The sequence below is a fragment of the Podarcis pityusensis genome (assembly GCF_964106645.2).
Source record: "Podarcis pityusensis genome assembly, chromosome: 4".
Lineage (NCBI taxonomy): Eukaryota > Metazoa > Chordata > Lepidosauria > Squamata > Lacertidae > Podarcis > Podarcis pityusensis.
Window position 1 is genome coordinate 24,543,736 of NC_138027.1, and position 14,417 is coordinate 24,558,152.

The window sequence follows — 14,417 nt, forward strand, 5'->3', positions numbered from 1 at the left end:
TCCCCCTCTACTAAAGGTCCTGGTGAAAGAAGTCTCATATAAATATACATAAATATTCAACACACCAATTTGAAGAATCTTCAAGTTTATTATTAAAATCATTTTATGGCACTTAACAACAGAAATAATCATACGGCTTTGCAACCAGAAGGTTCAAAGCCTAGATTTTCTTGAGATATTTTCTACACTGAAAGCCCTTTTATTATTTACACATTTTCTTAAAGAGCTTTTGTCAACTATTTTGTCCTTCTGTATTGCAATATTTTGGTTGTAATTTATCTAACCTCATCTTACCCCTATTTTATTTTACATTCTTTACATAAAATTATAGTTTCAGTGTACTAATCAAGTAAATAATTGTGACAGTTAGGTAATAATGGAACATAAATACTATCCACAGCAGCTTTATTTTACATGTTGTCATGATTTTCTTTACAAATATTGAATAATTTACATGGCATTATCAAAAGTATTACAATTTATAAAAGAAAAATTATGAACTAAAAATCAGACATCTCATGTGCCACAGTGTGAGACAAAATCAAAAAGCATAACATTGCAGCACCATTTAATATGTAATAAAAAATTATCCCACTGTATACCAAAATATTTTATGACATTATACTATTTCCAAGGATGGCTCATGAGAAAAATATATAAACAAAACAAAAAGCTGAAGTAAGACTACTTAAAAAAAAAAAAAGAGTTTTGGTGTGCAGTTTCCGTTTCAAAAACCCTAAAGAAAATCAAGTATTTTACTAGGTAATGCACATGCAATTCTCATTCAACAAAAGATGTAACAATGTCAAAAACACATAAGGTATGTTATAAGAAAATAAGTCTTGTGTTTAAGTCATCAAACATTAAGGAATAAAATACTGTGCTGTGTCAAAGGTCCCTTGGCAACCTCTGATGTAATGTTTGATGTAAAACTGCAGCAAATCTATAAATCAGATCCTGCAGATCGTATTACTGTGAGTGAAATGAATGTCCATAGCAAACAAATGAATACACAGAATGCTTCAAAGTGACTTTTCTCCAAACTTTTCAATTCCTTAAAAGAGAGTAACATACTCAGTCTTACATTAGTACACTGAAAAATGACACCACCTCATACCATAAAACTGAATGGATGCAATCTGGGGATACATACATATATATCTCTGCACATACAAACAGATTTTACCGACATAGTCCTAGGCTTTGGTTACATAAAGTGCAGTTCAGCCCTGTGAATTTTACCGTTGTACTGTGTACATAACTATATTTTACAGCTCAGTCTCCCTGCAAATCTTTAAATACATGTTCTACAGTTTTGCTAATAAGAAGCTGTTGCTTAAAACAAGATTATGTAACATTTAAATCCTGTGTACCTTGGGCTGAACAAGATGTTCACTACCAGATCCGGGGATGCCATCAAACTGTTGCAAAGCAGCAGTGGGAAAGCACAGTTTACAATGGAGAAATGTCTGAGAGCATAGAGCCAATTAATCCTTCTGCCTATCACTTTCCCTTTGCAACATGCCCTCATGTTCCCCAGTCAGGTCCCAGGCGCTCATTTGCTTTGTTACAGGAGAAAATGGGAGGTCACAAGAAAGAAGTGTTGGGCCAAGGAAGGATTAAAAACTCCCATCAAACACTTTTCTACTGTAAATCGTGTCCTTCCCTGGCTGCTTTTGCAGCAAAGCATGTTCAGTGATAGTCGAGTTTCCCAAATCCAGGTCTGCCATGGAACATCTAATTTGGCCCTCATTGCCACAGAAATATATGCATTTTATTTATAAGCTGCTAGGAACTGCATAGCTTCCAAAGTACAGTAACTGCATGAGTAAGTCACATTTTATTCCATCACATTAGTATATAGCTTTTGCTAGCAAAAGTGAATTCAGATCTTATCGCATCTGTGACCGTGATTTCCTCCCCCCACCCCCACTGCGTAAGAGGATGACTCCCACCCCTGTCACACAAAGCTGTATGGTTGGTTGCATGACACATCAAACAGTAGCATGCCACCCAAAAACAATAGCTTGGAGAAAACTGGCTGGAAACATGGCATGTCTATATGAAACCACCATGTCTTTACCCTCATACCTTTTGCTGTATAAAATTTTCAAGTTTTATTATAATGCATGCTGTGCACTCCATCACTCTCATAGCAACTTCAGAAGTGAACCTGTCATTTGGAATCTGCGGAAAAGGAAGGAGGTCTGGATAGCGAGTTTTTAAGCTATCGACTCCATATGCTTCCAGTGTGTGGACATCGTTTGTAAGGCCTTCAAGCTGTTGGCTATATTCCTCAATCTTTTGTGCCAGTGCAGTGGGTTTCACATCTTTATCAGACTTGCCCCTTACGGCATAATCGGCAGCAATCAAAGCAAGCTTGGTAGACAAGTAACATTTAAAGCAAACCCATTCGTTGGCATTTTTATGAAGGTCATTTCTTGCTGCTGAAAAGTTTGCTCTAGCTTGCCGTAACCACCTACGAGCCTCAACGGGATTTCCAACTGACTTGAATGTAGGTGGCATAAAAAACCGCTGGGAATATGAAGGACCTGTAGAAGATGGACATTTCTCTTTAGACTGTTGTCTTTCAGATTTGTGACTCGTTGCTTCCTGGTTCCATGAAGTATAAAACCTTTGAAATGAAAATTTGTCTGATTGAAATCGAGAAGCTGATGATGAAAATGTTCTTCTGGATGCCCTATCTGCATTTTGGTCAATAAAAGCCTGCTTTTCTAATCTGTTGATCTCATTTTGTAAATGCTTGAAAACTTCATTGGCAATATCAAGGTTCTCTGCATTTTTGTCTGGATGCCACTTAAGATACAGCCTTCTTATGATCTTTTTCCTTTCAGATTCTGGAAGCTTCCAAGCTTGTTCCATCACAGATGTAACTTCCCTCAAAATCTCTGATAAAGAATTTGCTTTAGCCTTTTTGGGAGAATGATGTTTAGATGAAGAGGAGGAGGAGGAGGAGGATTTGTGACTCTCTCTTCCAGGAAAATGAGGAGGAATTGTTCTTGGTCCATGCGGTAGAAATTCTGTGGGACTTGTTGGAGTAGATGGTGCACTGCCCCTGCTCTGAGAACTTTCATCAGGCCTTGAGAATTTGTACAAATCAAGAGAGCTCACAATCTTGTACTCGCTGTATCCAATGTCAATCTGATAAATCTTGCCCAGGAAACTGGAATTTTCATCATCTTCCCTTTCTACTTCTTGCACAATGATAGCATATGTATAGGTTGGATGGTACGACCCATAGATATCACCACCTTCAGCATCAACAAGATAGCCAACGTATTCACCAGGATAGAAAACATTCATTGGATCCATAAGAAGAGTATAGTGGATTTCAGTTGGTATAGGAGTGCCAGGCATAGGTAGTTCAAGCTTTGATGGTTCTGAAGAGTCATACTTCACACCTAAACTGTCAAGCTTCTCACTAATTCTATAAATATCATTGCAACCCAACATAGCAATCAAATAGGATGTATCAGAAATCAGATTATCCGTTGCAGATTTCAGGGTCATTGCTAATGCTAGAAGGAAATTGATGTCTTTGCTATCTGAGTGCTGTATATAGAGCAATATTACTGCATTTCCATATCTCTTTAAAAAGGCGAATGTTTCACTTCTGCTGTGAGGAATAGGAGCAAAACCTTTAACTCTCAGTGTTGTTTGCAACTTCTCAAAACAAGAAACTTTCAAGCCTTCTCTCAAGGTTTTGCAAAGTTTTATGGCTTTCTCTTCATTGGCTAAGAATGCATTGTCATTTTCGTGTTTCATAATTCTAATTAGTCCCGTGATGAACTGTTCAGAAGACAGCAGTAACTGGAGCCTGCCTTGGAGAGAACAAAGTGCTCCAAACTGACAAATTTTTGGTGACTCTTCATCCAACTGCTCCTCAAGGATACTGCTGAGGAGACGGGGTCGCAGCTTCTGAGGAAACAGCATTATCAGTTTGGTGTGAAAACCATGGTCTTTTCCTAAGTAACACTGGCTAAGATCAACAAGCATTTGAACACCAATGTTTCCTTGTATTCTACTTTTGTAATGTGGTGCATCATCAAAAACTAAGATGCTTGATTTTACCAATCTACCATCTTGGCTTGGAAGATAAAGAGCCAGATCTCGCACATTTTCAAGGTCATTTCTAACCTTCACAGAATCATTTTGAAGGCTTTTAAACAGGCCAGAAACAACTCGTTTAACAGTACGCATTTCATTAGGATCAAGCTGTTTTCCTTCAGAGTTCTTGAATATGCGACTCAGAACCTCAACATACTGCTTTGTTGAAATAACATCTTCAGTGCCTAAGTGTTTAAATAGTTGGTGGAAGGTGCCAAGTTCTAATGGAAGTTTGTACAAGTAAGGTTTGAAGTCAGATTCATACTCAAGATTTATTACGACTTCCTCAGGCTTCAGCAGCTTCCAACCTTCTTCAACCATCACAAAAGCAACCCCTCGAAGCTGAAACCGGAATTCTCTTTTGTCTGTACTAAGAAATTCATAGATGCTCCTTAGGACTTTAACCCTTGTTTTTACCATATCTTCATCCAAAGTTGTTATATTACATATATTTCTGCAGTTATTTATAACTTTGTCTAGAGGTGGGTCCAAGTTCACATTAAGCATAGTCAAAACCTGCTCAAGTTGTTCCTGTGGACCAAGACTGCTTCCTTCTTGTTCTTTGATACTTAAAGGCGTAGCTTTTTCTGGAAGGATAGGACACGAAGTCCAAAGGAGCTGCAAAACATCACTCTGTTTGAATTTTGGGTTTACTTGGGCTCCACTGAACTTTATAAGAGGGAGTGTTCCATTAACCTCTTGATACTGTGGATGGAATCTTACAATTTCTGCCGGAGCACGTTCTGGACACAAGAATGCTATTAAAGACAATTCTTTAAGGAAGTTTCCAGATAGCAAATCAGTTCTTTCTTGAAATATGTGATGAAGGAGGACATCCACTGTATTCTGCAGTGTATCCTTAGTCCAGTTTTCAGTGTTGGCTCTCATACTGATCTCTTTAGCAAACTGCAGTAACTGCTGCTGGGAAATTACATATTTTAGTCCCATATTTCGGAGAAATGCTACCCATGATGCAAGGAATGCAGCACGGTTTTTCGGTTTTGTGAGCTGCTCCAGTTTCTTGAAGAAGTCTTGGGGTATAAACAGCTTTTCGGGAAGCATAACTTCAAAAACTCTTACGGTCCTATCATAAAAATGTTTTGCAGGTTTTAATCTATTGCACGCATCATGAATTATCAAAAAGCTCTCTAGCTTCTCAAACAGCTGTTCCTTTATTTCTAAAGATTCTTCAATGCTAGAGAGCCTGTTCTTTAAGTAAATCAGATGTTCTAGTTTTGCATCATAAGACAGACTTTCAATCTTTGGTAAAAGATGCTTCAAATAAACTTCAAGGTCATCTACTGGAACACACCCAAGTACAGTGTACAGGTCTTTTAAATGGATTTTCTCTTCCAGAAAGGCAGCTGAAGATGACTGTGTCCATCTATCCACTTCAACAGAGGGGATAGTTCTTGTGAGTACATAACATGCTCCACATTTTGAAATGCTGATGTATCGTCCACTGATAGATTTGTAGCACGGAAGCGACCTCAAAATTTTAATGTCGTCCTCAGATGTCAAATGACTTAGGTTGCAGTTGAAGTACATCAGGAGGGCCTCAAAATCATTCTCGGCTAATTTTTCAGTCTTAAATGTTGATGTCTGAACCATGTAATGTATGGCTTTTAAAATGCTTGAAGGGTTGTCTATATTTGCTGTGTGTCCTGACAAAAGGGGCACTAGAGCATTGTCCTTGGAGCAAATTTTGTTCAAAGCAAGTTGAATACAACCAGTTTTCATCAAAGCATGAAAAACTTTATCAGTCTGAGAATTTGGGAACAGAGCTATATGCATAAGACTGAGCGGAAGCAGGACATCGCAATCTGGTACAACAAGCTGATTAGAGGATACGGTAAATTTTGTCCCTGGAAGCAATGCCCAGTCCTTCAAAGTATCAACAACAGCATCAAATGTTGGTTTTGCATCTTCCTGGTCATCTTTCACATTTACAGATTCACCAATAAAATGCCACGTGTTCTTCAGCCATGATTCACTTGCAAAATTCTCCTTCCATCTCACACAACCTCTGGTTTTGTATTCTCTTGGCAAGACAGAAGGCAACAAATCAGCAAAGCTGGTAATATCAAAGACTTTTGCTACATTGCATTTCAGTAAAATATTGCTGTACCGCAAGTACAGTGTGTTCATAAACAGATCTTTACGAGACGGAATCAGTTCATGATAGGTAGTTAAGAATTTTGGACGCTTTGAATCAAAAATTTGCAGTACACTATCAAGTGTAATGAGCAGAGGCAATCCTTCAATGAGGATTTCATTTTCTTCTGTGTCTTTAAAACAGTAGTCAACAAGAAGTTTTAAACTGTGGAAAAGCTTTAAATTTGTCTGCTGAAGTCGACAAGGCAGCTTTCCAATGTGGCAATTAGAATCCGGAGAGGAAAATGTCATCAAAAATGATCGGACATCAGCTGAAGTCACATAGCTCACTGGAATATCTGCATCCACAAGACAGTGATAAAGATTTGCAGTTTCATCACAGCTATAGATCAAGTTGAAGCCAATTTCTAAGAGGAGATGTTTGAGTCTATACACATTTTCTGCTACTGTTTTGCGTGTTGTAATGTTGTACTCTACATTTTTGAGGTGTTGCAACTCATCTTGTAACAAATTGTCAAAGAATGGCCTAGCTTTGTTTGAGGTAGACATATTAACCCATGTAATGATAATTGCAGAATGCAAATCAGAGCCATCGACATTTGGAGCTCGCACAACAGGTAGGAGACGTTTGGATTCCTCATGAATGCAGCTGTAAACTGCTTTCACTAAGCAATACCAATCAGGCTGCAGGTCAAGTCTGTTAACGGGGAAGAAGGACAGAAACTTTTTCAAAGTGTCTTTCACTGTATGCATAGATGTGTTGTGTAGCACAGACACTGTTGGATCGGTACCTTGAAAGTAACGTTTCTTCAGCTGAATCAAAAGTTCTACATAGGCCGGTGCAATCAATGCTGTCATTAAACTATTATTCCAGTCACTTCGTACTCCAACTCCGTTATCATCACGCCACAGATTTCGCCTGGCAGAATCCAGGGCAAAGTGTCCATTCACATGAAATGGTAACCCAGTTTCTAAGGACAGGGGTAAGAAACAAAATGCCCTATGAGGTTTTTTGTAGTTGTGAGTAATACATGCAGCAACTCCCCCTCGGGGGAAGAGAGTAATGTCCTCATTCTTATGAGCTGATACAACACTCTTGGATACCTTTTCAATGTTGGAAAAACCTGACCTGTTGCAAATTAACCAGGCTGTGAGGTTACCTTCAGAGTCTTCAGTATCCATAGTGTAAGTGATTTGTTGCACAGGTATCTTGCTAAGCTCTTTCTTCTTAGTGACACTGTCAATTACAGAAGCATGGAATTGCTTTCGTTTCAGTCTATCGCCATCAGTTACTTTTCCTGTTACAGAATATAACACATTAAGTGCTCCTGTTGTTTTCTCTATTTCACAAATAGAAATTTTTTCCATGTGGTTCAAAAACATCAAGAGTTCTGCTCCATCTGTACGCAGCTTATCTAGAAGATTTTGCACCATTCTGTCTGAGCATGGCACTGGGGAGATTTCGGACGTTTTTGCCATTTCTGTATTGCGAAGTGGAAATCTAAACATTGTGCAGTTTTCTAGTTTAAAGTGATCTCCTAAATAGAGATCCAAGACATCTGAGAACTGTGTTCTGAAATCAGCATCCAGGTCCCTAAACATGCGTCCTGGACTAATTGATGTTGCACCTGGTGCATATCTGGCATGAGGATCAAAGATACAAAGAATATCATTACCAGAAATGAAAGAAGGACAGTCAGTTATGTGATACACGGAATTGAAGCCTATACCATACTGGCCAGTTTTACATGGATTGCCTTCTTTAGTGCCTTTTCCAAGATTCTGAATTCCTCTAATGTCATCTTCAGTAAAAGGCTGATTGTTGAAGACGCACAGTGCAGGCCCTTGAAGTGGAGACCATTTTTCATCAAATATTCTATCAACTGGATGTTGTCTAGGATCAAACACAAAGCAAACTTCTGTAGCTTTTGCATCATCTGCATTCTGAAGGAGCTCTTTCAGCATTTCTTTTTCTGATGGATATGCATTAAGAATACTTTTAATTCTGCTTGTCAGTTTTTCTTTCTGCCCAAATTCAGTCCCAAGGGTAGTAAAACAAATGTTTGATGCATACCTTTCTAAGGCTTTATGTCGCTTGGGTACTGCTCCAAGCTTTACTGCTACTTCTCTAGGGATGTCGGCATGACAGTACTTTACAGTTGTATCTTTCACTTTGATCCAAGGGCAGTCATTGTAACATAAAGTATTAGCATGTAGAAGGGCAAGGTGAGTATCCGGTAACAATATCTCGCCATACTGTTTTTCACAAAATTCTTGCTTCTTTTCTCTAATGAGGCCCCATATTCCTTCACTGATGATTCTCCTAGAAAGCTGGAAATTTTCTTCAGTCAGTGGTTTAGTTCCTCTTTCCTCATTGATTAACTCAAGAACCAGAGCAAAATCTTCTACTGTAAAAGCATGACGCACGCCTACGCTTTCAAATAGCTCACGAAAGCTGTTTCTGTATTTATTAGCCAGTTGATGGAGATATGGCGCTGCCTCAAAGTTAAGATGAAAAGACACCTTTGTGGGGTCAACATAGCCATTTTCAACAAGAATGAAACTGCAGTTTTTCAGCTCTTCAATTATGGTTGCTTTTGTTGCTCCATTTTGTAGCAGGGCATCATGGAGATATTTATAGCAAGCATTGGTGATGTTTTCTTGGTACAAGGTAATTCCATCAAAGGACTTTGCAACTTCTTTCAGCTGGTTTATAACCATAGTAACAGTTGGTTTCTTAAGCAAGCCTAAAAAATCTTTGACTGCCAGAGAAATGTTCCCACAACCTTTAAAGGAATGGGAATTTTCATTCAGGATTGGTTTTAACAGACAAACTATATCTTGATAATCAGCAGTGAAAAGGTCCATCGCTGAAAACATTGTCTCAGGGCCAAAATCAGTACCCTTCCAGTGCAAAGAGAAGCCTGCTGGTTTTGTGAGAAATGGCAGAAATGGTATTGTTTGGAACTTTGCAGCAAATTCTTTAGCTCTAGGATCTCTGCATTTAATTTTTTCATCTATGAGACTTAACAGAATACTGCTTCTGAGACAAGCTGAAGCATGATCAGTCTTGTTGATTTCTGCTACAGATTCGGCACGTTCAACCAAGTCTTCCCAACAAATATCGTCTTTAGCCATACCTAGCTGAACTAATTTGACCAAAATCACGGGATTAAGGTAATCTTGACTGGTGCCATAGGGAAATCTTCCATCTTCTTTATCGTACAACTTTGCAACCCGACCTTCAGGATGGATCAGTCTTGAAGGTTCCACCAGAGGGTGCTCAGTCAAAGAACAGGGAATACACGGTGTAACACAGAGAATTTCTGAGAACTCGCTAACCTTTTCACTCAGAACATAGTGCATTAAAGGATCACGAAGCTCTGCCTCAATCTCTTGGATATTTGGGAAAAAGACTTCAGAAAAGAATTGCCTCTCTGAAAAAGTATTATCTAGTAACACCTGTTTACACCCTGCTTCTTCAAAGCCTGCTTTGACCCAAGATGGAAGGTCTACAGCACAGAGATTTTTTGAGCCAGTTTTTTTAAGGTACTTTAGAAAAATATTAAAAGCTGCAGGTCCTATGTCTGGACGTTTCAAGAGTGAATCATCTAAGAATCTCACATTCTTCATAGACACCCAAGATGAACCATCAGAGAACACTCTGATCCCTTCTTTGCCTTTTGTGTGAGCTATTTCTTCATAAAACCCCTGACATATGACCGAAAAATCATCATGCACTAAGTCAGGATCAGGCCATACTGCATAGTAATTGTAGTCATTTAGCTCCCCACAAACTACCATGTTGCGTAGAACCACAAGAGCTTCTAAGTAAGCTTTTACTATAACATGCCGCATAAATACTGTGTTCCACCTTCCTTTTGTGTCAGTTTTCCATATCTCTTTTCTGTTTGATGTAACAGCAAAAGAGCCATTAATGTGAACAGGCAGACCTGTTTTGATTCGAAGAGGTAAATAGCAGAACACTTCTCCTAAGTTGCTACAATTGGGTTTCACAGTCCATTTGTGATCCTGTGCTTCAGATAGCATAACCCCAACTGATCCACATGGGACAAGTCCTAGCCTTCTTCCACTTTCCTGTAATGAGAATTTTAAGGCCTCCCCAGTATCCATGCAAGAACATATAAGCCATGTTGTAGAGTCTACTGTTTTTTGTGGCAGTTCATCAGCAGGCCTTTTTGTCTGTCCAGATTTAGCCATTTCAAAGAAAGAAACTGTGTCATCTTCTGGGCCTCTAAAAACTGGAGAATGCAAGTCAGCAATCCGCCTGAACACATGATGAAATTCTTCCACTGTTATCTGTAATATGCACGATGACTTGGGTGATTCAGTAGGAAGCTTTTTTGTGCTACTGTTGCAAGTTTTCATGAGTTTGGCAGCTTCCTTGAGAACACTTGTAACAGGGGAAGTTATTGCTTTGGACAAACACAGATTTTTTTTAATAGTCACAGTCTCTTGAGCTACACCAGGGTTGGTTTCCTCGGACTTCAAATACTTCAAAACCATGGAGTTTACACACTGAGTAAAAATTATCAGTCTATGTCCACAAATGCTAAACTCATCCACGAGAGAATAGATGTCTGCAGTATTGTAGCAAGTACTGCTGACTTCACTCACTTTAGCCTCCTGTTGTGTTCTAAAAGAAAGCCTGAAGAGTGTCCCTTTGTAACTGTAAGGAGCCTCCACCGTCAACGGGAGCTGACAACCAAACACACCAATAAATGGCTTGAACTGATTAGGAAACTTTCTAAGTCTTTTCTGTTGCTTACTCCAATTAATCTTGATCCCAGGATTAGACTTGTCCCTTATATGTTTACTGAGATGATTAATGTTGGGATCAAACATAATCATAAACTCTCTGCTCATGATGATCGGAATATCCGTGATATGGTACACAGAATTAAACCCCAAGCCAAATTTTCCAACTTTGTCAACTTCTGCTCTTTTAAGAGACTCACCCAATCGAGTTATATTTAGAAAGTCAGAGTCAGAAAATTCAGAATTGTTGAAAGACCAGAGAGCTGGCCCATGACAAGCTGCCATTCCTGGATCCAAAAGATTTTCTCTTATGTCATTATTTCTCCTCATGTCAATCAAAAAATTGCACTCCGTTGCATTAGCATCATCTGCATTTTGGAGCAGCTCTTTGAAGATATCGGATACAGAAGGGTATTCTTCCAAAATGTTTTTAATTCTTACAGTGAGAGGTTCCCTTTGACCCGACTGCTCAAATCCCATGTTTTCTGGATTTATCAACCTGGTACTAAGACATGGCACATTCAACCATTCTGCAGTTTTCATGGGTATATCTTCATGAACCAAAATTATTGGCTCAACAGCATCATCTAGCAAATCATTTAAGTCTTCAACCTTGATATCACAGTAGCAGCATTCATGGATTGGTTTCATTGTAAGCCTGTAAGGTTTTTTGCTACAATATACAGGAACAGGTGTATTTAAACTAGCTGGAATTTGACAGCTGTACAGCCACCTTATAATATTCAACATAATAGAAAGATTTTGCTTGCTCTCTTCTTCTGTAAGAGATTGTTCACTTTTGAGGTATATTTTCTGAATGACCATGGAAACATGGTCTGGTGTCAGCTGCTCAATTGACCCACAGCATTTGAACAACTGGTGGAATTTAGCCATTGTTTTTGGCACATTATGTAGATACGGCTGAAGATCAAGATCATGTGCTGACTTTATCACTGCTTGAGAAAACGAACAAAAGGTTTTACCAGTCCAGACCCAGGGAAATTTCAAGGCTTTAAATGATTCTTTTCCTTCATCTAAGTGATCATTCATGAAGCCATAAATCTCAAGCAAAATGTGCTGAAATTGATAATAATCTTCATCACTAAATTTTTTAGAACTGTGCCAGTCTACAACTACTTTGAAATGTTTTAACACTGATTTTATGTTAGGTTTGATTGAGATCCCCAGTGCTTTTTCAACATTTGGTCGGACACCTTCCACAAGAGGAACAGAGGAACCTACTAAGGTGGCCTGAGATAAGTCACACATTTCAGGTGGCGAGCACAAATTGCAATGATCACCTTTCCAAATTAAGGAACTTGGGTAATTTGGAGGTCTTTCCTTGCATGCTGGAATCCATTTGATTTTTTTCAACATTGCTTTTGTTTCAGGTGTATGAAGTAATGGATAATTTTTGTTCAAAATCGTTAACAAAGTTCTGGCTTTCCTTCTAAGTGCATCTTGATTTGTACTAGCACAGTCCTTCAAGCTTTCAATTTTTTGAGCTATGCTCAAAATGTCTTTCTCTTCCAAGTTGCTTTCACTTTTTAGGCCTATTAATCTCAAAGAATGAAGAGTATCAGCAGATGTTTTAAAAACATTAGGGGGAAAGCAATGTTCCTCCTCCCCATAGAACATATTTTGTAGTACTTCTACTTCGGGATCAAAAAGTTCACTAGCTGACACCATTTTTCCTTCAGAAATTTGAATGAATTTTAGTGGCATCAGCCAATCCAGCACTTCTGCATTTTCATTTTTTAGGAAAGTTAGATTTTCCAGAATCCATAGCATAACTTTTGTTGCTTCATCGTTACAATAAAAGTCACTCTGAATATCTTTTAAAATAAACTTCATGCAATCTGTGCTCTTTAGCTGGTCTGCTTTTAGTATGTTTACTAAACGAATGGTAGCTTCGTCACTGCTGTCAACTAGTGAAACAGAGAGTTTTATATCAGGTGGAAGTTTGGCAGTGTGATGCAGTACCTTACAGCCTTTCAATGCAGTAAAAGTAATTTCTTCATCAAGTGATTGTTTAATTCTCCTAAATATGATTAGCTCATTAATTATTAATTTTTCTTTTTCCGTAGTATCAGTTAAACTAGCAAGGAAGTTTCTAAGGGCATTTTTGTATGATACAGGGAATGATGCAACCTTATTGGTCAATTTCTGTATGGAAAGTTTTTCCACTATTTGCAAAACTACACTTGGCAATGGGGCATGTATATATTTTTTTAAAAGTGGATGTTGTATAGATGAGTCTAGTTTCTTAAGCACAATCCCACCAAGTTGTTCAATGATGTCGGGTAAAAATTCTGGAAGCTGAGTTTCAGATCCATCTTCTAGAATAATTGGTGATGGAGTCCTTAATCTAATAAGTTCCATGACTTCTTCATCCCCATCTAGTACTGTTTTTGGGATAAGTGGCATGTCATCAAACATTGACAAATCTTCAGAGAAATGTATATACAGGTTCTTCCATACCATTTTAAGCCACAAAACTGATGGGTGCTTTTTATCTTCAGAAAGTGGAAACCATTGTACCACAATGTCTTTACCAGGCCATAAAGAATTCGTAACTTCTTTGATGAGCCGTGCAAATCGTTCAGGGTTGAGAAGCTGCAGCTGAGTGCATGCTCTTCCTGAAATAAAAAATAAAAGGTATTAAACTGAGTGACATTTAGTAAGATTTTTGTTAAAACCATAAATTGCCAGTAAAAAAGAAAAGGGCACCAGTTATTTTAGAGTTGTTCTCTAATAGATCTTCTGCTTGCTAGGAAACCGTCACACTTGGCCTTGCTGAAGGCTTGCTATGATCCACAAAGGGCCATGGGATAGTGTGCAAAGTATTTTAACAACAAGCCATGACTTCTTCTGATCAAAAAGGTTACTTGCCCTTTTGAGGCACACCTTTACTACAGCCATGGAAAGAGGCAGCTGCTGGTACTTACCCTGACACCCTACCGACTAATTACATTATCTTCGGATGGCAGACAATAGGACAAGTAGTCTACCACTTCATCATTGTTTCCTTTCTTAGCACACAGCATGTGTGGTACTGTTCTACATTAGTCCTGCACACTGGCGCAGTTCACATCTAATGTTAAGCCAAACCATGGCTTAGCAGGAATGAGCAAGCATGGACTTCTGAAGTAAGGATTACGGCTGCTGCACTCCTAAATCTGTACAGAGCAGCCATTTAACCCAGTGTGTTAAGCCAGAAAAAAGGGTGGTGTTACTTGAACCATATTTTAAAGGCTTGTTTCCCATCTACCAGGCTCAGGTTGGCTCAGCCAGCAGAAACCCCACTACTATAGTTGGGATCTGGTATAAGTATACTGTCCTTTCAATGATCACTATAAGTAAAACTTGTATTTAATATTCCACAACACTCTGTG

General features: G+C 38.6%; 1 protein-coding gene and 1 long non-coding RNA gene across 4 annotated transcripts in view; one reads left to right on the forward strand and one right to left on the reverse strand.

The window, feature by feature from the left end:
* LOC308476583 overlaps window positions 1-14,417 on the forward strand; it is a 141,388-nt gene that overhangs the window by 91,999 nt on the left and 34,972 nt on the right. The gene's annotated exons all lie outside the window — the stretch shown is intronic.
* The window catches only part of SACS (sacsin molecular chaperone), a 40,180-nt gene continuing 25,833 nt past the window's right edge, over window positions 71-14,417 (reverse strand). For all 3 annotated transcript variants that reach the window (XM_081004021.1, XM_081004020.1, XM_081004022.1), the window contains one exon: window positions 71-13,661. In XM_081004021.1, the coding sequence (XP_080860147.1) occupies window positions 2,086-13,661 (11,576 nt within the window). In that variant the 3' untranslated portion in view covers window positions 71-2,085. The remainder of the gene's footprint in view (window positions 13,662-14,417) is intronic.